The sequence below is a fragment of the Tubulanus polymorphus genome, chromosome 2 (assembly GCF_964204645.1).
Source record: "Tubulanus polymorphus chromosome 2, tnTubPoly1.2, whole genome shotgun sequence".
Classification (NCBI taxonomy): Eukaryota; Metazoa; Nemertea; class Palaeonemertea; order Tubulaniformes; family Tubulanidae; genus Tubulanus; species Tubulanus polymorphus.
In genome coordinates, this window is record NC_134026.1 from 22,392,450 (window position 1) to 22,418,418 (window position 25,969).

Sequence of the window (25,969 nt, forward strand, 5' to 3'; positions counted from 1 at the left end):
ATATATATATATATATATATATATATATATATATATATATATATATATATATATACCTGAGAATATGGTGGTCGTGTACCAGTCGTTGTCAACAAGAACGAATGTGTAAATGTAAAGTAATGTAATAAGTTATTAACGAGACTAAGTTGATGCTAATCTAATTTCTCAATCAGTGTTTCGCGGAGATTCGAAATGCAATTGATTCCATTGTGTTTGTCATCGCAGTGTGGTGAATCAATGAATTAATTCACAGACAGGATGAGAAAATGGGGAGTGCGCGAAATATTCAGGCGAGCAGGACAGTACCGGGAATGGAAGATGAGTGGGCACGGATTGAGGAGGTACTTGAAGAAGATAGAGAAGGTGAAGGACATTGGAATGGAAATTCAGCCATTGTGGATGTTGGAATAATGGAAGGAGCAGAAGTGGGAAATAAAGGAGACAGAATGCATAACGAGGGAAGGGAAAGAAGAGATGGTACGTATGAGGGGAATGAGTGGTGCCTAGAGGAAGAAAGGAAAGAGGTGGGAGTTGCCATAACAGGGAAAAAAAGGTGAAAATAGTGCTATGTTGTAATAATCAATGACTTCAATCAATGGGTTCAAGGTGGAAGGTAAATATGGAAGCAGAAGTTATGATGCAAAGGAAGCAGCAGAAAAGTGTGTACATGCTAGGAAATACTTGCTGACAGGGGTCAAGGTCGACAAGCCAAACAGAAACTTTAATCATTTTGTGAAAATGGGAAAATGTCACCAAACACTTAACTCAATTACATGAGCATAATTAAAATGACAGGCTTTGACATCAATGATAGTTCGACATTTCCATGAGAGAATGGTTAATGAGACTGTTTCGTCTTACGATGCGACGAAGGAGACCGTCAAGATTTCATTGAACCCGTCGACGACGACGACGTCGCGAAAATATTGCAGAATTGACATTTCGCGAGAAAAGACGCATTCATACGCCGTATAGCTGATGTAAAACTTCGAACAAAACAAGCAAAAAACGTGATTAGAATGCAAATATTCAACTCATGAAATGTATAAAATTAGATGCACGAGGAGATATAGTCGAGTCTCTATCATATGAACGCAACACTTATGTGAACGTATAATAAAATATTTTAATTTCAAATAGAATGTGGCATTTGCTATGTATGTCCCCTGGGGGGAAGCAAACAGTTATCAAACAAGATAGCGATGAAAGCTAACATATAACATAGTTCATAGAAAATACTCAATTGTTCATTTAATTTGTATATTATAGAATCTGTTTACCTGTCTAAACCCTCATATCGAGTTTAGAGAAAAACTATTCCTGATTGCAGGCTGTAACGCGATATCAAGAAATTCAAGATGGCCCGGATGGCAGACACATTAGATCTTCAACTAACAATCTTCATTTTCAAAATGGCTGGACATCTCACCTCTGCCAATCCTTACACCACGTTTCGGGTCCATTCAGATTTGAAGCCTGTATCATGCTAACAAGACATTCAAGATGGCAACCGGGTATGGCAATATCAGATTGCCGATAACATCTAAGGCTAGATATCTCACCTGTAACAATCCTTACACCATATTTATCTATGAAGAATTGCAATCTGTATCATGCTAAAAAATCTCACGAGGACAGTGCACACTGAGTAAGATAAGATCTCCCACCACCAGGAAACATAATAATCTAAAGAAGACCAAATTTTGAAAACGATAGTATTCTTACATGGTAATTGAATAAATTGACTTGCGGATATGCTTGATGTTGAGGTGAAAAGCTGCCTTATCGGATAATATGCATAAACTTTTGTTTTCTCACAAATCATCCAAAATTTAGTGCATACGATAATGAAATTGACAGCACAAACACGTTGCTCATGGCAAAATGATCGAGTACATCTATTAAACTCAATACCGTGAAGAGCATCATAATTATACGGAAAAACGGTCAATGTTTTTCATTTTTGGGAGGTGTTATATCCATCAAAATGCTGCCCATATTTTATTGCTACAATTGTTAGGACAAGCTATTACACACTTGCCCCATCAGGGTTTGTTAGTTGTCATTGCTGAACACGTTCACAAACGGTTCTTCAAAAATTACTTCTGTCAGTCGCTATATCACGGCGAGCAGTTCAGTTCGGGAAAGTTCGATTAATTCTGCAACTGGTTATGCCAATGTCTTCCACTTTCAGCTTAACCAATGTTCAATACAGAACAAGTTCGTCATTAAACCAATTTGCAACATTCTTTCGGAAACATTTTCGTTGATTTATCAAATAAGTTACAGTTTATTCAGCTTATTTGCCGAGCGACAATGAAATTTCACTGGGAAATTCTATTTAAGCAAGACGCCGATCAATGAAGTTTTCTACCACATTAGCGCGCCCACAATCACATCATGCACAGCCTCGAGGCTTTCTGTCTTATACAGCGAGACCGATAATCAAACCCGGAATAAATCGCGAAGTTTAATTCTAAATTCTGACATTCCCAACATACAATTAGGCAACCCAGTCCCACCTTGTATGTTATTCAACTAATGAGCTCAATATAACACTCTTATAGTAACCTAACAATATCTATCATACATTACTGAGACTGCAGAGCCTTAGTTGGGAATATGATTAACATCACCAAGAGCCAAGTCAAATGGTGAAACTGGGTAAGTATGCCCTGAAATGCTCGACAAAGTGTGCTGTTTATGATGTTGGAGTTAGATGATTTTTAATTTTTTTAAGGCCAAATCAGTCAGCAGTGACTTGCTTATCAGCAAGTTTCATCCGGCTACCATCCGTCATTGAAACTGGGAAATTGCACGTCAAGGCATCAATCTCGGGTATACAGATACTGACGCATTGAGGCCATCTCGCCACAAAACAATTCACGGAGACGAAATCAAGCGTGTCGAAAGACAATCATCTCGATACGCTAACACATAAAAGCCAAACGTCCACAATCTATATAGTTGAATCCCTTGTGGTGTACAGTCAGCATACCGCGTCGTCGGTGCTCGTGCTGCTGTTGCTCGTGTCTCCGGTGGCGATGACGCTTACATATCGGTAAACATTCCGGTAACAGGGCCGATAATCATCAAATCGTGCCTATATTCCATTATCCGGAATCATCCATTTTTATGCACAGGATTTGCGGTAACAGTGGAGAACGAATAAAAACATCCTGCCTCTAATGCTTGGAGAGTCCGTCGATGCATCATCACGGACCCCGGTTCGGCAAGATGGATGAGTACAAAGGATGGACTCCGCATCAATATATGCTTATTCATCATGTAACATTATTTCCGGGGGTTTGAAAGCTAATAGTTTGCGTACATGCTTCCTGCGTTTAATGCCCATCAGCACTCGCGCTTTATTTAACAACGAAACGTTACTGAAGTGCAGCGGTTAAACGCCTTAAAATACTTTGATGGATTAGATTTCTGAATGAATGGAGCGTGATTTAACCACACTTCGACCTTTCAGAAATTTATGAATATACTTCATAATGTCAACAACAAAGACAATACATATTCGTCACCACAGCCGCAACTGCACAAGCGTTTTCAACTTGGGCCAAATTTGTCATGCATCAAAATAGTGCGTGCTAACATCTGATGCTGGGAGCAAATGGAACAACTTGAAAAACCCAGCTCACTTAGTAGCCACGATCACACAAGAGTTGTTGGCCCATACCGCTGTTCACACGGGTGCCAAATGGGTCCATGCCTGTTTAGCCCAAATCCACATTTGGCCCGACCAAAAACGTTGGACCATGCCTGAGCATGGGTCAAATTACTGCCTGTGAAAAGCAAATGATTCCGGGAGTAACTCACTTCACTTTGTTTAAACATTGATAAGTATCAAGTGTGTGGTTTATGTGTGAACGGGCCAAATTTGGCTCCTTCGAAAATTTGACTGGCCTGATCTGTGCCAATTTAGCCTGGGCCAAATCATCTCTGTACAATCACTGCTAGTGATCTAAATTCTTAGAGGAAATATTTCTTTCCAGGCAATTTCTCATGTCAAACATCCTGTGCATACAAACTGAGGCTTTCATTTCGGCAGGCAGAAAATATCGAAATGCTCGTCTGAGCTATCATCCGATGAGACAATAACTAACTGCGTACAAGCAAAAATACGCAAAAGGATTGGTACAAGCGCTATTAAGCATTTACATCATGACAATTACTTTCAATGCGCGCATCTAATTCAATTTCAAAGTCATAGTTCTTTAAATATGCAATTACAGATAGATTTGAGCGTAAAGCAACATGAAACCGAGTGGTCGGTAATCGTATTTTCGACAATTATCGGTAAACCGAAATTGACCGAACTAATCCTCCTGGTAGTTATACATGATATGAACACTACTATGCCCGATGATAATCAACTAATAGCCTAATGTAATCTAATAACGTGACTTCAGTAACGGCGAGAATATGACTAGAAATCATCGTCGTCGTTGTCATCGCTGGGTGTGCGCAGCGGCGGCGGTGAATAACGTTGTATCTAATTATTCAAATGTAAAACAGTAAGCCACAATCCTGTCAATAATGTGGTAACATGGTAAAACTAGCCAAGCAACGGAGACCCCACAGTGTGTATACGAGCCAGACGCGAATGGAAAACATATAAAACCATGTGCAAGCTGTACGCCTATCGATACGCGTATCAATAATCATATGCGTGATGAAATATGGTTTCAAAAAGGCATTTTGACTACAAGGCTACAAAAAGTCGCGTAAATAAATCTAGCTTTCATCTAACAAGATAATCTACCACAGCTATATCCATGCGACGAATGATAAGACGCCATCAAACTGAGACGATTTGCCCCAGCCCAAATTGGCCTGGATCAAATTTGGTTCACGCCAAAAAAAGAACGCTTGTGTGATCGTGACAATAGAGAAGCATGCTAAGAATTATCATTCAGATTTTTTTCGTAACACAAATTCACTACAATATCACATAGTGTACGGCCACTGGTCACCAGCAGCAAGATTGCTCAGTGTCTAGCATCTTAGATATTCGACAACAAAATCAGCAGCAAATCACCGTCAGTCACCTAGTGTACGGTGACTAGCAATAAGTCGCTTTGCATCCCCTTACAAACAGCCAATCTTCAATGAGACAAAAATCATGTACCATTGACAAAATGGCGGCCTCCAAAAAAAGCAGCGCCGACAACTAGTGGCGCCACTTTACAGCATTCGGCCAAAAAATCATCAAGCATGCAGTCGGGGGTGGGGCTAGGATCATCGACGATTTAATCAAAAGTTGCCGAAGATTAAAAAATCTCTCCATTCGCAACTTAAAATCGCTAAGTGTGCTTATCTGAACTGGTTTTAGTAAACTCTGGTCAAAAACCTTGAGATGAACTTTCATTTGAACTGACTCAAAGATTTAATCAGCAACGCTTCCAACCTGTGCATAATTATCAGCATAAACGTGCTTCCTTACACACAAGAACACACGCTACGAGTTTATATCAATCTCTAGTATATTTACTGTACAGATATATCTCATGGAATCCGAAAGTAGGAAAATGGAGCCGGATTCAGGAGTCGTCCGGAACTAAAATGGCATCAATACACGGCAGTGTGCTTGGAAATGATTTGAATTGGCTACAAAGGGTTTTAGGTGGAGTTGGTAAAAATCCCTTCCAGTGTCAGAGGTCTTATAATGTGGAACAAATCTAACGTTCTACCGGAACCTGCGTCCAACGTCACCAACCATTTATCAATCATCCTATACCTTCTTATGTGAGCATTTCTATATAGAATTATGATATATCTTGTCAAGTTAATAACTGCATGGATATATCGATCAAAGACCGAGCAGCAACATGTGCTGTGTTGAAGTACATCAAATCTACAAGAGTGAAAGAGTGATTGATCGGAGTATGGAGAAAAAAAATGTTCACATTATTTCTCCTACTTGACATGCCAGTGTGTGTAGATATCTGAAAATGTGGATATACGTGCTATTGTATTTTTTTCGCGTTGAAGCATATTTGCAAATCCATGACTAAACGCTTATCGACTGTCGATACGCTATTTCATAAAACCAGCCGTTTTTCAAATGTCGATTGAAAACAACTAACTATACATTATGCCTCGCATGAAACATAAGTGACTGTTTCATCAGTATTTTATGAAGAATTGCACCCATGTAAATATGTGCGTTATGTAACCTATTAGAGAGAGAGAAGTGAGAGAAGGTACCATAGCATTTGAGAGTTTCAATTCACATTTTCATACGTATGCGTCTATGAAACTCCATTGAGAGGATAGATTACGTACAATACTTAAGTAAAATCCAAATGTATCGTTTTTCTTCATCTTCCTGCCGCCCATGCCCCTACCCATACAGGCAATCAGGTAGTTATGGCCCTAAATGCAATCAGTCTGTGCAAAATGAAATATGATCATGAAAATGAACATCATCATCATCGTAGTGTCTGAATAAACCACAGTATTGTTCTTGTTCTTGAAATGTATATGAGAAATATCCAATTGCATTATCTTTCATATTTAGCACGCTGATGATATAAAAGCATATGTACGTGCTGATGAAAAAAACAAACTAAACCAGCCACGAGACAGTCGGTATTGCTTTCTATCTACAAAATAGCTGCAGGCGTGCAAAGCCCCATAAATGAACCAGATTGCCAACAGGAAGACAGTGGGGAAAGTGTCGAAGTAAACATTAGAGCAGGCATATGTGTTTATTAAACCCGGTAATCCATTACATCCACTGGAAAAGATTACTTCAGCCTCCAACTAACAACTTATCATGCAAATCATGAGTCAAAACTACCCATATAGATCGAGAAGGAAAGCTCACTTTATTGATAATACTGCTGACCATAACAAAAATACACCCACAGGTATGCTGCACTCACAATTATGTAATCGTGTAGTCATAGTCTCATTTCATCTTATACAACAGAAGCTTACAGGAAGCTGCACTTAATCATCTCATCTTATCACTAGTCTTCTCAATACAACATACGCTAGTCTTGTCTGCCATGGGTTAATAAACAGAGCACAACAGTAATCATTGCTGAATTTGATGACAACAATGGTGATGAGAAAGTGTTTCAAATCCCTAAACTAATACAGGCCAGCAATCAGATGATGATGATAATATGCAACACGAAAAAAGATCAAGAAATTTCCAGCACCACCTCGATCAACTATGCGAAGAGTAAAAAATATTTTCAAAAAATGAAATGTTCGAAATTTCCTATTCGGAAGAAGACTTCAAAAAAACCAAATGCTACCCTTCCTAATCGGCACGCTGAAAAAAGGTCGTTGTTACTTACCGAACAAGTATTTTGTATATTCCATACGCGTGAGCGAGGTGATATAATCTCCGCTGACCGATATATACCGGCGTTACGTTCTCGCATCGATGACAATATTCCACGATCTGTCAATTGCATAGAACGAGTCAACCTGTCTCAACGACTGTAGCATCGTATACAACTACCTACCAAACTACAACAGCCGCCTCGAAAACGCCTCCAACTACTCTCTCCGGCTGTTACAGTGCACACTGTTGATACTTCCGACTGTGTTCCGGCAGTGACAAATTTAATTGAAACATTAATTGGGATGATATCGTCAGTCGTCGGCTGTCTGCAGTTGTTGTTATTAACTTATTGAACCGGCGCAATTAACCCGCAATCGCTACGATGGTCACTTTTGTCTTTCATCCTCTGTCCGGCAGCCAACAACGCGCCCATGCAGGTAGATAGATAGATTTGGATAGATATCGATGATTGATTAGCAATTTATTGAGAGAAGTAAAACCGATATACGAAGCGCGACAATAGATTTGCCTCGAATCAATGGACGCGACTCATGAATGGAGTCCGAATGCAACAGATGTGTTGTCGTCGTCGACGGAATGTCCGGCGGTCGCAGCGTCGCATAAATGACTCAAACATGTGACACATCTACGCATAACGGCGTCGCAGCGTAGTAATAGATCCCGCGATTCATGCATAGCATGACACACGCAACAGCATACGACTTACCACGCGGTGAAAGTATCCAATACGAAACACACGAATACGAATCCTACGACCGAGCTACGGAGCGAACACCGGCTAACTGGTATCGGACGTAACGCTGCGGCGATACGGTATCCACGCTGGACTCTCAACACGCGCCATGATTTCGCTATCTGTACTCTAAAATGCCTGGCAATTAAGGGATGATCCACTGTAAATAATCAATAGGGGAGGAAGGCAGGCTACTGTTCTCTCTCTCCCGTGGAGAACTGAGTGAGGAAATGCCAACCAACCGAGCTATAGCGATGCGGCGTTATCACCTGCCGAGATATGAATCATGTATAATATACAACAAAAAACGTCTTCAGCTGTGTATTAGCAATACATCACGTTCTTCCGAGCAATGAGATATAGGCCTATTCGAATCATGTACCGATAACATATGCCGGAGTGCCTGGGTTGGTGACAATTCAAACATGTGTTACCGTAGCAGCGGTTTATGAGAAATTCAATACAATAAAAAAATATAACAGAAGCAGCTGAAGTGGCGTGGATTAAAAGCATGTTCGATGCATTCGAGACGTACTCATTTTTTAAATGTCTCTCATGTCTCAAAAACAGTGCAATTCAATTATGTCAAAACTGAAATCGACGCATTATGATTTGTTGTTTCGATCACAAGATGCCTTAATGTATGCCCTTCAGTACGATACGTATCTATTCCCTTAGGATATCTTCATCATAGTCGGTTCCACGGCAAAAGTACGCTAGTCGCGACATAAAAAAACAAGACGACGAATTCATAATTTATGCCAGCATTGATTATGCGAATTGGCCACAGCGGAAACATTAACGCCATCTGGCCACGCAGTTGCGAAGCATATCAGTTGGTACGCAACCATGGTAACGATAAACGAACTGGACGCGGACTTTTTTTAAAAACGTATTAAAACGTAGCAAACATATAAAACAGCAGTTCAAGTGAAAATTAATTCGCGTGAATTAATCTCACATTCCCAGGAAGTGAATTGTATTTCTTGCGTCGAAGTGGGTACATTTTTATGAAAAATCTAAACAGGCCACGTTAAATTTGGAGGTAAAAAGATTCAAATGTGGACACTTGTTACCATACAATGTTGTCTACAGTGAATGACACGTGACAGTGAGTTATAACACATATTTCTAATGATAGAAATTGGTGAATAAAACGCACAAGAAGAAGATAAGAATGACAATATTGAAAGAAAACCAATACTCATTTAATAGAATTCCTATAATTGCATCACTAATGGGCCACAGTCTATATATGTTGATAATGAATTTTCATGTCATTGACAATTCAATAACAATCAGATATGAATTCATCTGGGCAAAATATGATATATGCATAATCTAGAGTTCAGACTTAACTTTTAGCTATACTAATTACATAGATTTTAATCATCTTAACGTGGATTTCATCAACGAAGATAGATAATTAATTCTAAGATATCCAATGATCCATAAAGAATGAAATTTTACATTGAAAGAAGGATCGCTGTAATATCACCAATCCGAGAGAAGAATGGATGAAAGCTTGCGCTGTCAGCCTCTGAGATGCCATCTATACCTTTATCCGGCCAGTCAATCGTATTCGACAATAATGAAATATACAAAATCAGCATCGCTCGCACATCGTTATAACATTGATATATTGCAGTATGACGACTACAGAACATATGTGTCATTCACGTCACAAACTATCTCAGAAAAGATGAAAAAATAAGAACTTGAAAATTGTTTCTTTACTTAGAACCTCAACTGTTAATCGATCAAAATTTGTATCAAAGACATGAGCCGTCGTCACACGGAGACGACTTGGGCCAAATTGGCACGATTCAGGCCCAAGTCAAATTTGGCCCGTGCCAATCAGAGAGCGCGTTCATACAAAAACCACTCATTCAACACTAAAACAATGTTTAAACTAAGCAAAGTAAGTCCCTCAGACCTGATCTGTGTCAATTTGACCCAGCTTTATCGTTTCTGTGTGGTCGTGCCTATAATTTGACCAGTGCTAAAATTTGCCCCGGGCCAAACAGGAACAGGCCCATTTGGCACCAGTGTGAAAAATGGTTCCAGGCCAATTTGGCCAAAAACAGACAAAAATATTCGAAAGAAAATTTAATTGCTTGCTTATATCACTTCAAAGATCATCTATATCCATATCCTGATCTCCCAAAGCTGTGAGTTAATTTTCTATTTGAATAGTTGAATCATGAATTAATCATAAAAAAATCAATCGGTTTTGGCCAGGGCTCAAATTGAAACACGATGTATTGAACAAAGCTCAAAAACCCATTTCGGATAAAATCATTTAAACTTTCATCAATAATTGAGATTGACCTGAAAAAAACATTTTACAAGTGGTCTCGATGTATGAATGTTTATTCTAAAGTCTTCTATGTGGAAACAAAGATAAATATCCGTTCTTTCAATATACAGGGGGATTATTTCGCTTTGCTCCTGCATTGAGAGATGTAAGACATCTAGTTTTTATTTTGGGAGTATGGGACTGTAGAAATAACCCTCAATCGTTGTTGTTGAATGTGTTCAGCATACACGTACACAAAGAATAACTGATTACCTGCGGACATTACCGGTATGCCGTTAGGGACGCCAGTATCTGCAAATAAAAAAGGAAATCGGCTTCCATCCTAGCCGATAATGGTTCCTGAGGGGACCTATGAATCAAAGTTGATAATACATATGCACTGATTTATCGTCCATTAGCGCACAGCCCGACGTGCCCGTTCAAAGGAAGTTTTCATTTTAAACTCCATTAATTTTTCGAAGATTGGCATAGATCAAAACATTCGCAGGAAGTGAATAAAAAAGCCATAAAAATGCATGATACGAACTTGATTAATGACTGGATAAGATGACACTGAATAACATTGCCTTTAAAAAAAATTGAATAATACGTAATCATTTCACCTTTACAAAAGAAAACAATTCCGAAAAACCAATCATCGTAAATCTAATTTAAATGTGTACGAAGATACGAAGCCCCCCCCCCCCCCCATTCAATTGTGTTAAGATCTGCAGCCCGAGGCATGTAATAAACCGCATATGTTTGCGTTCGACTGAAATTGCAGATAAAGTAAATCATTATTGTTTTCCAAGCGAAGATATCTAAAAGCATTAAGCTTAAGCGTTATGATTTATAATCGAATATTCCGATGGTTGATACGTCGATGAGATTTACTCGGATATATTTGAACAGGTTTCAAATTATGGCAACCTACAACGCCGAGTTAATCAACGGCTGTTTGAAATGCCGACGCATTTAGTCTAAAATCCAGGACAAATAAAACATTTCAAGGAAGCGGATGAAATCCAAATCGTCGTACAGATCAACAGGCATAGCAACAATTGAATTTCGACAATTTCGAAGTGTGTTTTGTTGTTACAGTAAGAACCAATTAGGATTACATAGCAACGATGTAGAATCCATATCAAAACTCATATAATCATGACTGGATCGCAGTATTGTCTGAGCAGAAATCCACATCCAACCATCCTCATTAAGCAGGTTCTACTGTTACTGTATATATCAAGACTTCACTATTTCACAATATGTAATGACCCAGTACTGTAACCCAATAATAGTCTAAAAGTTGGTGCTACATCATGGACCTAATTCAAACTAACATGGCTACTTCCACTAGACGCATCACTCCATTAACTTGGATCGAAATACTACAATTCTCACCGCTGTTAAAGCTTGAGGCTCGAGACAGTTAATTAGTTACACATAATTAGACATAGAGCAATGCCTGAGCAGGTCGGAATATTATTAAGAGCATTGACCATCATCAGGAAGCTGAGCTTGATAACCACGACTTAGTCACAAAATCAATTGCTGCCAATACAGTCACTTGAAAATCTAATTACGGTATACTAGGTATTATCAAGATTAAAGAAGATAAATCAACAGAACTGGGCTTTTTCCTGTCGGCACATCTTAATTGTTTTTTTTTTCAGAGAGATCCATTTCATGCTTTACTGGACAATACTTTACACGTTACAAGTACCTCACACAGGCAGTCGGGGAATTCAGGGAAGGTAGTCATTCAGTTCCAACTACTGAATGATTGAAACCACAATTAACAACATCGATTTGAAACAAAATGAAATGAACAAAGAGTTAAAAGAATAGCCTCTGAAGTCCCGAGTGGGCTGAAAATAACGAAATAAATCTCATTTGAATCAAAATCCGTAGAAAGTGAAACCTTCGAATGGTTTTCATTGTTTCCAGTGCATATTCCTTCGATTTCACTCTTCATAAAATGCTAACAACTGTCCCCCTCCCCGTTTTGTTTGACAATATATTGCTGTATATTCGATAATCATGAAAAACATCTGCGACATTGATTTCGTTAGTAATTAATTCATGTTAGCGCTGGCTCCACGCACAAACAGTAACGCATACGCTAGTCGTGCACCTTCAAAAATCAATTTAGCCCGAACTTCCTCGCAATAAGTCACGATACAAAGCAAACAATTAATTTTTCACGAAGGGTGGCAACGACGTATTTCCATCAGATGAAGTTGCTAGAAGTGCCGCCAATATGCCGCAAGTATCGAATTCATCACCAAATTGTAGCTAAAAATATCGACATTTCATAAGAAGTAATTTGACACTTCATATTATAGTCACATTTGAGCTGGTATTGTATGTACAAGGATATTGATATATATGCAACAACTTGATATAATAGGCATACTAAAGTGGACATACAAACAACAGGAGGCTTTAAAAAAGTGCCTACACGCATGAAGTTTTTCATAATCTTTTTTAAATTTCTAATTGCGAACACTTCATGAATAAAACAACCGATTGCAATGAGGCCAGGATCGAGGCACGATTGAAAGCAGTTCAGCAATAACACATTCAGATGAAAAAAAGATACTTGCGAGCAGTGTTTGAGCAAGTAACCGATGAGGTACCTGCTGAAGAGGCCCGTAGACATGTTTCATAATAATCGAACATCATCACCACAAAATGACAAATCGAACAGAGGTTGAGGTGCACATCTCGTAAGACGCAGTCATGTATATAGATTGTTCTGACTTTAACAACCTTTTCATAATCGATATCACCGATGATATTGATACTCACCACGTAATAAATGAAGTATGTAAGTCTGAGTACAAGTGAGTGGATATTGAACCTGGGGAACTAAAATCTTAGAAATTACATCGGAACATTGAGAGATGGACGTGTACAAAGATGGAATTCTTGCCAATAGTTCAATAAGTAGAGTGTTATCGAGAGGAGAGATCTTCCTGGGTAAGTGCAACTTCAGCAAGGCCCGATCTTGAAAATCCAATCATATAAGCGTACATCAGAGAGTGACCTATCCAACATCATGGTCATGGTACTTCATGTGTACCATTTCATGACGATGGTCCGAGAGTAATTGTGAAAACGTGGAGAATATATTGATGAAATGATGGGCTAAAGCAATAATCTAATGGTCCATCAGTAGATTTGTAGAAAATCCCCAACAGGAGCGGAAAACAGAGATCCAACCGAATTCTTGCGGTTCAAATGAACTCATATTCAAAAACCTACACTAAAAGTAAAACCAGACATTTTTCACACAAGATCTATTTCATCGATTGACAGCCCGATAGATATCATCGCCGACTATATTCATTCCGTTGTCGTTTTGGTATGATTCGAGTGAACATGCACATCTCGCTCGCCCAATTCACATTTTGTGGCGTGATAAATTCGAGAAAATTGCTATAATTCTGTCATTCATATATGACAGCGTTACACTAGTAAGCTACAAGAACATCAGACTAAACCATTCGACTGCGAGTTGCGACAAGGCGTCTTTTCCAAGCAGTAGAACAAGCACATAGTACAGGCACTTAGTTGCAGCATTCATTTTTTTCAAATAGCACTAAAAAGTGGTCGAACTAGTGGAAAATGCCAACTCATTTCAAATTAAAAAGTATATGGATATCCTTTTGAAAATTAGTCCTAATCATTCCTACTTTTTAGTGAGGTAGGTCAGTCTTCGCACAATCCACAACAGTTATGAAGACAATATCATCCTAAGATGGCTGGAGGTAAGTTTCGAAAAATCGAACAAATTATAGACTTGATCACTTTCTTAATGAACGAGTCGCCGAACGGAATATCTATTATAAGAATTATACATTCCGTACATACATTTCTCAATGGTCATAAGATTGTAAATGACAGTAAATTTGTGGCCACATTCGTTCGTGTTTGGCTCGTAATAAGCAGATCTGATATAAACTGATTTCATTTGACATTGGACACTGATTTGCATCAGATTTCGATATAAAATCCATAGCGCCACTTTGTATACAATTTCCTCGACATCGTTTACAAGTTATGATATTCCTGTACTGCAAACTCAACATATATTACCCATTATCAGCTTCCCAGTCAAACTTGACAGAATGGATATATTTTCTAATAAGGGGCTTCTTGAAGTTTTTATTAAAAAATATTGTGCTTGTGTGGAGATTTTCCTTTCATTCTCTCGACATATCTTGACTTATGTAAATAAGTGAGGAATGTTCTCTCATGACCTTCCAAACTGTTTTCGATAGTGCAGTGAATTTCCACGCAGTTTTTCTCCGGTTGCGAGTTGCGACAAGGCGTCTTTTCCAAGCAGTAGAACAAGCACATAGTACAGGCACTTAGTTGCAGCATTCATTTTTTTCAAATAGCACTAAAAAGTGGTCGGACTAGTGGAAAATGCCAACTCATTTCAAAATAAAAAGTATATGGATATCCTTTTGAAAATTAGTCCTAATCATGGATATATTTTCTAATAAGGGGCTTCTTGAAGTTTTTATTAAAAAATATTGTGCTTGTGTGGAGATTTTCCTTTCATTCTCTCGACATATCTTGACTTATGTAAATAAGTGAGAAATGTTCTCTCATGACCTTCCAAACTGTTTTCGATAGTGCAGTGAATTTCCACGCAGTTTTTCTCCGGTTTTTATGAATCCAACTGGCACTACAACCGAAATACAAATGTTTTCTTCGTTCCTCATTTTTTCGTCTTTCTCCTCGACTTTTATACGAGAACGCTCGCGTAACGCTGTAATAACCTTTCAAGTGGTTTTTCAATACTCCAGCAGATCATACGGGAAGTCATCGCCGTGAGACATTTCACTTAATTAAGAAAGATTGCGAAATCACCTGAAGCATTAAGCACGCGCTCATAGGCAAACGTATCCTTCATTCGATGACAAGTCGCTACATTCTCTTAGAGCGCAACGACAACATCATCACCTCAACCTTCCACTCGGCGTTTCATAGCAGATAATTAATGGACAATCAGTAGACAACAAGAAAACTAAGGTAATAAAACAACCCCCAGATTAAACACGTTGAATAATGAAACGAGCGCCAAGTGGCGACATTCACGCTTTCGGATGATTTCAAAGCTCGTAATGGACGTGATGTTTCGTCGTAGATGACGATGTCGCGGTGACTATTACCCATCGCCGCGGAAATGGATAATGACGGACGACGACGATGACTGAAACAGTCGACTGAAAACAACTACGAGTTACGATGGAAACATTGATGAGTCAATTCATGTAATCGAGTGTTTTTTCATTGAGTTCGACGCGAAAGTGTGTGATCTTTTTACAACCTAATCAACGGTACAAGGGCCTAGTGTATAGAATAATCCACAACGACAATGAGGACCCATTTGAGGCTGCTGCTGCTGCTACGTTAAGTGGGGGAAATCCACCAGGTGTGATAGGTAGGACATCAATGCTGGATTTCTTCTCACTTGATGTTTAATATCGATAAATTTCTATAATTCAATGACAAGAATATATTCCATTTTCAGGGTGCCTGATATTACAAGCCTTGCTTTCCTCTGGTTGCTCCTCTGTTATTTTACATCTGTATGTATACATACATATACACATATATCTACGTGTAGAACAAATTAATAATTTTTTGATTCTGGTATCTATTGATTTAGTTATTAAATGAATAAATAAATGATTCGCCATTTTTTGGATGTGGGTATCTAACAACCTAAATCAATCTTCAAGTATTTCTTAATTGGACCTCTGGTTGCGTGCTAGTGGGTGGGTCCTTTTCATCATTTAGGATAGGACATGCACATTATCAGGAAATATATATAAATCAAGTAACATCATCTAAATCTTCATCTTCTTTTCTTTTTATCGAGCAAAAATACGGACGAATGCGGCTTTTGTCGTCATGTCTAAATCTTTATCTCTCATTGTCTGGCTGTATATTTTGCAGGGATCACTCCCGTCTCGTGATCGACCAATCGTCTCGCCGTACAGACTAATATTTACAACGCGATCATCGATTAAAAACAGCTATACAGACTGATCGTTAGATTGATCTTCAAACTAGACAGACTGTGAAATTAGGGGTTCCGTCCGGATGTGATTGATCACCATTAACATCGATGCTGGCCTATTCTACGTAAATTTCAATACAAGGTCGGCGGCGTCGAATGGCACATTTCTTCCAACAACTATCATGCGTTTGCAAGAGTCATTTGGTGTCGCTGGAAGCAGATATTCATATAAATTTGTACTATATGTACACTGAACATTCCTCGCAGTGTCGTATTGATATTGACCTCATCTTCAGATGATCGTCATCAGACAATTACGTTTGGATGATAGCGCACTGTATATGTATTGTGTACATAGAGGCCGCCTCCCTCTACTCTGAATGCCATCATCTTCTACTTCAAATATTTGGCCATCATTTCACTCGGAGAAGGTATGAATTGTCCAGATCGGCGGCTAACATTTATCGGTGAGTGGCTGATAATGACCATAAAGTAATCTTATCTACGCAGGTGCAAACCACTGACTCGCGTGATCGTCCTCGCTGCAATGGAGCTTACTGCGGAAATTGAGGATCCACCAGGTGCCCTTGCAGTTCGTAAATTAGTGGTTTAGATTTCAACAAAAGATTTGTTGTGCCGATCAGTAATAAACTACTAAGTATTGTATCATTAATCCCATCTTCTCGAGAATCAGGAGTTGAAGCATCCACATTAAGTTTACTGAAATGAACATGTGTCCAACTGTTGGTCATGCCATCTGGTGGAATACCTTGGTGTCTCAGTCACTGTTACTTCCTATCCATGGAAAACAAAAAAAAATCCAAAACTAGGAGTATTGAAAGATCTTTCTAATTCATAAATTGAGTCTGTATAAAAAAACAATACTTTGCATTATCCCAGTCAATCATATCGGATACATGTAAATATTTCAGTAGGCAGATAATGAATACACTTCAAATTTCAAAATTGCAGCATCGAATGAAATAGGATACGATCATCAAAAATTCAGAACTATCTGTTGAGGGTTTTGGCTCGGTGATGCAAGCTTCAGTCCGCGCAGCAGCCACCCTCTGTAATGCGTTATACAAGCAATGCCATGGATTGAAGAAGACAGAATTCGATTTATCGTATTCCACTTCAAATCCCGGAATGACTTCAACATGTAATGTATCCACAGATTATGCGCAACACATGCCTACTACCCATGGGTACAATTGTTCAAATTGGAATCCAACATCAGAAAATCATAAACCTCAGAGACAAAGTCTATGAGAATATAATAATGAGACAGGACATTTTCTTCATGGACAATGCATCAACGTTTTTTGCATGCATATGGTATACAACACCATACAGCAAATATTGTGATCCATTATACAATTCAAATACATGAATTGGTCTTTGTAAAAGCGAGGTAACTCAATGATACCATTAGGAAATAACCTCTGTTTTTTATCCAAGAGACAAATTTGCTTTGTTATTATAAGTCATAGGTCTTTCATGTACTTAAGTCTCATCAGTCCTGCAATCCAGACCAGAAATTTGCTTGGTCAATGGTTCTTATTTGGTTTACCCATCCATTGGGAAATAGAAACTTCGAACTGGCAGGCGTTTAAAAAAAGATATCCAGGATATCTATCTATGCATTTGAAACTTGTTGGATTTGATCAAGCAATTATTAATGGACCCTATGGCCATTATTGGCTGGTCGCATTCACGAAGACACTACACTATACCCATGGGCTGCTGCTCTTTAATCTGTCTAAGAATCAATGGAACAGTTGACGATAATTAATTAAGCAGTGTGCATTAAGCGATTTACAGACTTAGTTAATGAAACTAAGTCTCCGGACCAGCGAACAATGATCATTGGAAATGACAAACCAGACACTACATAATCCAGTCTAGGGAGTATCGAATGTGAAACAGCACCGCAAGGTATTTTTCATTAAAACCATTACTGTTTGAGCTAAGCTCATTAAAACCGTTCTGGCAGGAGAGGCTTATTAGTCGACAGCAAACGCCAGTGAGTTTAATCGAAGCCTTATGTTACTGTACACAAATTTTCAATCGCAGTCAAAATCGATGCCTGCCAAGAGAAAAAGAGAGGTGAGAGAGGAGAGAGTGGGAGGACGGAGAGACTATCACGGCACAGAAAAAATGACAAGTTCTTGAATTAATTTCCGAAGATTAAAATCAATTTCGATTGACGTCCGTGCCGCACAATCTGCAAATCGATTTCAACTCAAGGTAAACTTGCGACTGCGAGGGCAACGATCCAATGATATTTCGCCGACGCCGATATGAAAATGACCAAGCCAGAAGAAACGCTCATCCTACAAAAAGCCGCAGGAGCAATCGGATCGGTCTGATATCGACAACGGCTCTGTCAACACGACGATTGACACAGCAATAAAAAATATCACCAGAATCTAATAAACTGTTGCCGGAGATATGGGCGCAGTCTGTATGACGGTTTCTATCTGGTTATATGTAAATACATACATATCTATACCTTTCAAAGTAAAAGCATTCATTTGCCATCAAAATCATACCTGTTTCACTGATTTTGTACGAGGCGAAGCGAAGACTCGAACAAATTTGCCTTATTGATGCGCTGATATACAGCAATTTTGAAGTCACTTTCTCATGAGAAAGATTCCAGGCAGTCAATGATGGAACTGGCAACCTTACGCACGTATACCTACCTACGTAACAATTATCGATGTTTTGCCGAGCAGGATTTTTAAAGTTGTCTAACAACGTATGATTTTCGCACTTTTTCTCTCAGAACTCACGGCGTAGAAAGTGGATAACAGTTTCTCGGTTATTGATTGGATGATTACTACGTAGCTGTAAGGATTTTGAGATTGATAGATACCTGTAAGGACTAAGGGATATTAGCCGATGCCAATAATTGCCGTATCGTGTGTACGGCAATCTATAATTCTCCCCTGGAACGATTTCATCACCATCGGAATCATCCTAAATCACTTCCAGCAAGAAGCGGAAAGTTTGATCTGCCGAGAGATCTTCGCAGACGAAGTTTCCAACAGCAATTCTATCAATCTCCCAGAAAGAGAAAAAAAAACAGTCAGCGATACAAGGAAGAAAAATATTCTGCATCGTTCGCAATGTGTGATAGTCATTCAAAAGAGATGATTTTTCAACTCGGTCACAATAGCAATATCTGAAGGCAATATTTTAACATGATGGATGCCGGTCTTCGTTTGACCCTGTAGATCATTTGCGTTTCACCTTTTTCTTGTAGCTGTTCGCCAGGAAACATTTGTCACGAAGTCGATTTCACGTCGGTGACAAGCCGAATGGCTATTCCCTTCATCGTCGTCATGCGCTCTCTCGAAGCATCAGTAAAAGTGACTTATATATCGTTGGACGTCGAGGCATCCATCAAATCAATCCTTTCAGCAACAGCAGCGAAGTCGACTTAATGCCACGAGGGATGCGCAATATTAACAACCATATCATCGCAATTACCTTAATAGTCTCCGACAATAATCAGTATCATGTGAAATAGATAGACGCAGACGGACGTAACTTCCTCTCACTTCTAACAGAGCTTCATTTTTAACGACAATTACAGTAGAATCCACTCGAGTTGGATCATTTGATAGGATCAGGCTTAGGCGGAGTCTACTGTACATCAAATTAAACAAAGTTTCAACAACCCGTTCATCAATCATGATATACACTACTAAACGATAATAAGAGGGTTCAGTCAATGTTGTGCAACTAAATCCCATTTGTACATCAAAACTAGACATCACTAAGAGTTTAGGTTCAGTCAGTAGGGCTTCAAGCAAACCCTGGAAAGTGGTTCCAATAAAGCTTAAAAGTTACAAATGTAAAGCATATATTAAGCATATAGATAAGTATTTCAATGGGGATAACACTTCTATTCCGATTTTTTAGGAATACAGCTTTCATGTCGGTGAGGGCCAGCGTACTTACCGTGCTGCCAGACCATCTGGCTGTATTTCTTGCACGAAAATACCGAGTTCGCCTCGACTTTCGCTCTTCAGCCCGACCACGCTGAAACCAAGACTGGCGTTTTCAGGCTTGAACAAGTCGATGACGAGCGTATCGCGGTCATTTGCCATCTGGATGACGGCTGCTTCAAACTCTTCCGGATCGAATGGTTTCTCTTCGTACATCGGCGTCGCCGCGACCATGTCGTAGGTTTCATTTTCGTACGCGATCTCTTCGTTTTCGGTTAGCGGTTCTCCGTTTTCATAACCGCTCGGGCCTTCGCCGGTTTCCAGTCGCGACTGCAGCTCCTCCGACACGATCAAATCGCCGCTTTCAGGACAGAAGTCGAAGTCATCCGCGTGGATCAAGGCGCCGCTTTGGTGATATCTCTTCAATTCGGCGATGGAATCTTGAATCGTCAAAAGCTGATTGAAGAGTGGACTTTCTAACATGTGAATCAAAGCGGCGAGATCCTGTTCATCGCTGACATCACCTTTACTATTCAGTTTCTCCTGAAGCCGTTCGAGCAGCTGTAGGGCATCCTGAGACTCTGCAATGAGAAACCGAACCACAAATTAGTAACGAGACACTGCACCGCCTCAAAGAAAGAGGATACGTTATCTATTAAAGCCTGACTAATGTGTTTTTCGCCATTCATTACTTTACAGAGAGAGAGGGAAGAGACAGAGTTACAACTGGTTTTACAATGCTGCGGAGTCAACAACTGACAATCAGAAAAACGTTCGCACACAAATTCTACGTTTCATACGATGCCATTGTTAAGAATTGATGAAATCGAAAACAACTCTACGGAAATCGATTACATTTTCTTATTGGGATGAAATATAACCAGTTTGCTAAATCATTATGTCTCAAATTTAGGTTGTATTGCAGCAATTATCGTAGCTTCAGAAAACCTAGCGCGATCTATAAAATACAAAATATTGACGACAATATTGAAAATTCATATCGACCGATGACATCCAATGCAAAAGAGGTTTGTCGCAATAGAAAATGCTTGAAAATGATTTCATCGTAACTGATCTATCGTTTATTGTAAAAAACAAAAACAAAAAAAACCCACATTTCTTGATTGAGTGACCCACGGTTCAGACGAACCAACCAACTAATTGGGTCCATAGAGAGGGATTCATTTTATGGATTAATGCTTTCACGCTGCGGTTATACGACTGTATCAGTTCAAAACAGCGAGGGAGAAAATTATCCAGCATACGGATCTATAGTCACACGACTAATGAATCGATATCAGAGAATAAACATGATGCGGGGCGCATAAAAAAATTAAAGATTGGTTAATGAAGTGCTGCACAACTGAGTAGGTGAATTGAATATTGTTATGAATACACAACTCAACTCGATACTCAGACGTCATTATGCTATCGGCTGGAAATTTCATTACTTCAAGAGAACGTGTATGCAAAACATGTGTTTTCAACTAGATATGAAATCTATATAACTTGTCGAAACTACATAGATTTCATATTATCCAATTTCAAGGTATAAACAACTGTACTGAATAACTGTGTTAGGCCTGTATCTAGTTCGATTGAAATCGAGACAATTTTGAATGTCTCCATTTACAGTTCTGTATGAAGGGCTGCCAACCTCTGAAGAGTGCCATATTGATAACAGGTTGAACATTGAAATATGAAGGAAATGTTCAAATTGATCAGTAACATCATTTGAATACTTGTTCACATCAAATAAATTAAATCAGTATTTCTCAGAACAAATTGTAACAAAATACTGAAAATCAGAAGCGCTGCTTTTGAAATCTTTCAAGAATTGAATATTTCAAAATCACTTTCGAGTCAATGGAAGTTCCCTCAGAACCGGGTCCAAACTAGCGATAGTTAAGCATGGGGCAATGTGCAAGTTTTCTTCATTCATACCTTTAAAAAATGCAGATAACAATGGAATTGAAGCCATATGGGATCGGACGATATCAAGCCGGGGCTATCTTCCTATCAAAACAGTTGTTGGCATGTACAGTTAAAAAAGATATGGATCTCTGCTTCTTTTAATATCTAACATGCAACTTGCATTCAGTGGCTAGTGTACCCGCCGATGTTGGGAGTTCAGCTATATTCATAATATCATCTCGGGTATAAAAACAGTCAATACGCTACACAGCCGCTTTCAGACACAAATAATCGAGTTTATCGGCAGAACGCAGTCGTAGTGCTTGTTTTTAGACAATAGCTGTCACTTATTCCACCATCTACCAACCGATAATTCTGACTTGTAGAGAACCTGCTGAACTTTATCGCATAACAACGACGACGATGACGGCAGAGTGGCGCGTATTCAAGCCTTACCTGGCAATAAGAGAGGAATTAATGTACAGTCTCGATCGATAAGCACCACTCAATAGAAAACCACATTAAGCGACCAAACACAATTTAACAGGATTTGGTAAGAGAGAGAGGGCCGGACTTGCATAACACATGACCAGCAAGTTATAACTTGAAATACTACCCCAATCAGTCACTTGCGGGATCAGAGTGGTTGGAAGATTGTTTGAATTAACAGGAACCAAATTTTCCAATCATGTACTTCGATTAAAACAAAAATTTTAAATTCGACCACCGATCACATAACCTATATCTGTACTTCGATTTCGGATTTCAAAATCAAACCCCCGGTTTCGCTACCGGCAGGTGTGGTTGATTTGTAAGGGAGACCAAATCAAACCAAAACTTCAAATCAAATAAATAACAGGGTCAATCCCAATATTCAGATTAAAAAAACTAGAAATATTAGTATTTTCCCCTTAAGATAACTACCATGAAATACCATGAAGAAGTAGTAGTGAAAACAGAAAAGATTGTCTCCTTCGGGGCGATAGGAAAACACCAATAAAACCTATTATACCGCAGACAATCAATTTTCGATTCCCTCAAGTAAACGCATTAAGGCCTGATAAATCAGGGTTTCTCGTAACAAAAATCGACCAAAGCACAGATGCGTAGAGATATACGCGAACCTAAAAGAGCCGAGCGAATGCGCCTTAATCGCATCGCCGACGGAAACTCGTTCGAAAGATTTAAAGGCATCTGAGGATGTACTCGTGTTTGGCGACAGTCGAATGACCAGCAGCGCTAATGGTTATAGTCGACGACATCCATTTATCGTTGGCGGCTTAACAAATTGCTGGCCCAATTTTGGACAAACTCGTTTAAATTAGATTTCAGGGAATATAAATAGTTGCGACTATAATTTCCAGTCGGTCGTGAATGTCATTGAGCATTTTTTCTCCTCAGTAGAAACTTTTGAGTCTGATTTTGTCATATCCTCTGTTATGCGTTCAAGAGGTTCCTGTGTAGTTTAACAACCCCTTATTATATTGTAACAATCTCATTTTCAAATAAACTCTGACGATGGGTGCAAATATTCCACCTGTACTAACAGTAGCAACAGGAATGTAAGGAAAGAAACCATAGCAGTTGTTTTAGACTCAATAATGTGGGTTTCCACACACACAGGAATGTTGGATGGCGCATATCCTCTTATTTTTGTTAGTCAACTGAAAACACTTGTCCACAATGATATCTAAAAGAAAGAGAAAAGGGAGAGAGTGAAAATGTATGGCTATAGCCAGGCCTTACCTTAAAAGAAATCAAAAGACAAAACCTAGTCCTACCCTAGATGCCTTGAAGTAGGCTATCGCAATTTCTTCGATCAGACGCCTTTCCAATATGATTGAAACAGTACCAATTTTAAAACACTTTTAGAATTACACAGCCTAAACTTAGCAACTAAAGGTGGGCGTAGGTCGGCCTTGCGACTCACTGTGACGCGACTCACTGCGACCGCCAGCGACGATCGCGTCGCAACGACCAACCGACCTACGCTACCTTGCGACTGCCAGCGACGCCGGTCGCAATGAGTCGCACCTGTTCTACTTTCTGCGATGCGATGAGACCATCAGCGACGATCGCGTCGCAACGACCAACCGACCTACGCTACCTTGCGACTGCCAGCGACGCCGGTCGCAATGAGTCGCACCTGTTCTACTTTCTGCGATGCGATGAGACCATCGCAACCGATCTACGCGCTCTTGCGACTGGGAGCAACTAGTCGCACACAATCGCGTCGCAACCGACTTACGCCTCCACTTGTGACGCAACGCGACGATCGCGTTGCATCGCAAGGTCGACCTAAGCCCGGCTTAAGGCCTCAAAATTGGGCTCCAGGTCTCTCTTTTATCTAAGGATAACATACAACGTCTTGACATCTCGAGTTTTACAATTGAAATCTGCTGCAACAAAGCGTCTCAGCAACAACAGTAGCCGCAAATATCATGGTTTTCAGATATGACTGACTATCTGACAATGATATCTAGCATCCTTACACATCACAGCCGATGCTATATGCACTGCGTATATGAAAAAACTATTTCAATGTTATTTCATGCATGCTTACTCCGGCGGCCACTGGAGAACTGAGAATGTTTCGATTACCGGCGCATTATTGACTGTCACAAAATTCCTTTGAGTAAGTAATAACATATAACACCTTTATTAACAAGATATATATAATGTATATACCGAGATTGTATGGAAGAGAAGATATGATACACCGAATAAGATTTCCTCTCGCTCTCAGTTAGCTGGGGCGCATCATGCATACCGACAACATTTCCAATAAATCAGAAGGAAATCATCCAGTTCAATAGATTCACATATGCTCGCCTTCGGAAGCAAGCTGCCCATAGCACTATTTGCGGAGTTTTATGGAAAACCTAAGCGAGTTATGGCTAAACCCAATCATTCCGGATAATTTGGGCCAAATGAAATCAATCCCGGTTTATGAAATCAAAAATTGCGTTAAATAAGTTGACTGCAAATAGGGCCAATTAAATAGATTTTATCAAAATCTGGAAGAAAGCAAGTTATATAATAACAGGGTTTCCGTGATGGTGAAAAGAAAAAATAATGTCCATTAGTTATTATCGGGGAAAAATTGTACAAGCCTGTATCTATATCAAGACAAACACCGCAGGCGTGAAGCCCAAAGGGCGAGTTATGAGGATTTTTTGGAGCAATCATTAGTGCATTCTTATGTTATCAGAGTAGTGCCTGTCACATGAGCTTCATTCACTCATTGAAGTAAAAGTAACACTCACAGAGACTTACTTCAATACTTACTTTAGTTACTATGATTTTTTAGAGAGAACAGAAAGAACACAGTTTCATTGGCTAACATGTAGGACTATACCATTATGGAAATAGGGTAGGCCTATATAGGAATGTCATGACCCTGTCCGGGCGATTACACTATGCTTGTAGGGAAGGTAGGTATGGCCTATGCGCTTTTACTGCCTCACTACATCCCCAGCCACGCATTTCATTATCAAAACAGATCGTTACATTGAAATAAACTAAAATAAGAACACTGTAAAGTCTCTAGTGAACGAATAATCAATTTCTTTTCGTAATTCCTCTGAGGAATTTTTCAGGATCCGGGGAAAATAGGACCACTTTTGGTTGGGGGAAAAAACAGCCACACAGAAACCCTGAAACCGATGAATCAACTAAGTTAGATTTC

At 39.3% G+C, this 25,969-nt stretch overlaps 1 protein-coding gene across 14 annotated transcripts in view; it reads right to left on the minus strand.

Annotated features, from left to right (window-relative positions):
* LOC141900900 (multiple PDZ domain protein-like) overlaps nt 1-25,969 on the minus strand; it is a 157,633-nt gene that overhangs the window by 123,630 nt on the left and 8,034 nt on the right. For 13 of the 14 annotated variants that reach the window (XR_012618788.1, XR_012618789.1, XM_074787966.1 and 10 more), the window contains exon 3: nt 20,381-20,948. Coding sequence is in view for 11 of the 14 variants with exons in the window: in XM_074787966.1 (XP_074644067.1) it covers nt 20,381-20,948 (568 nt within the window). In the remaining 3 variants the exon portion in view is untranslated. Of the gene's footprint in view, nt 1-7,325; nt 7,820-20,380; nt 20,949-25,969 lie in introns of those variants that run through there. The other variant, XM_074787973.1, reaches the window with a different exon arrangement.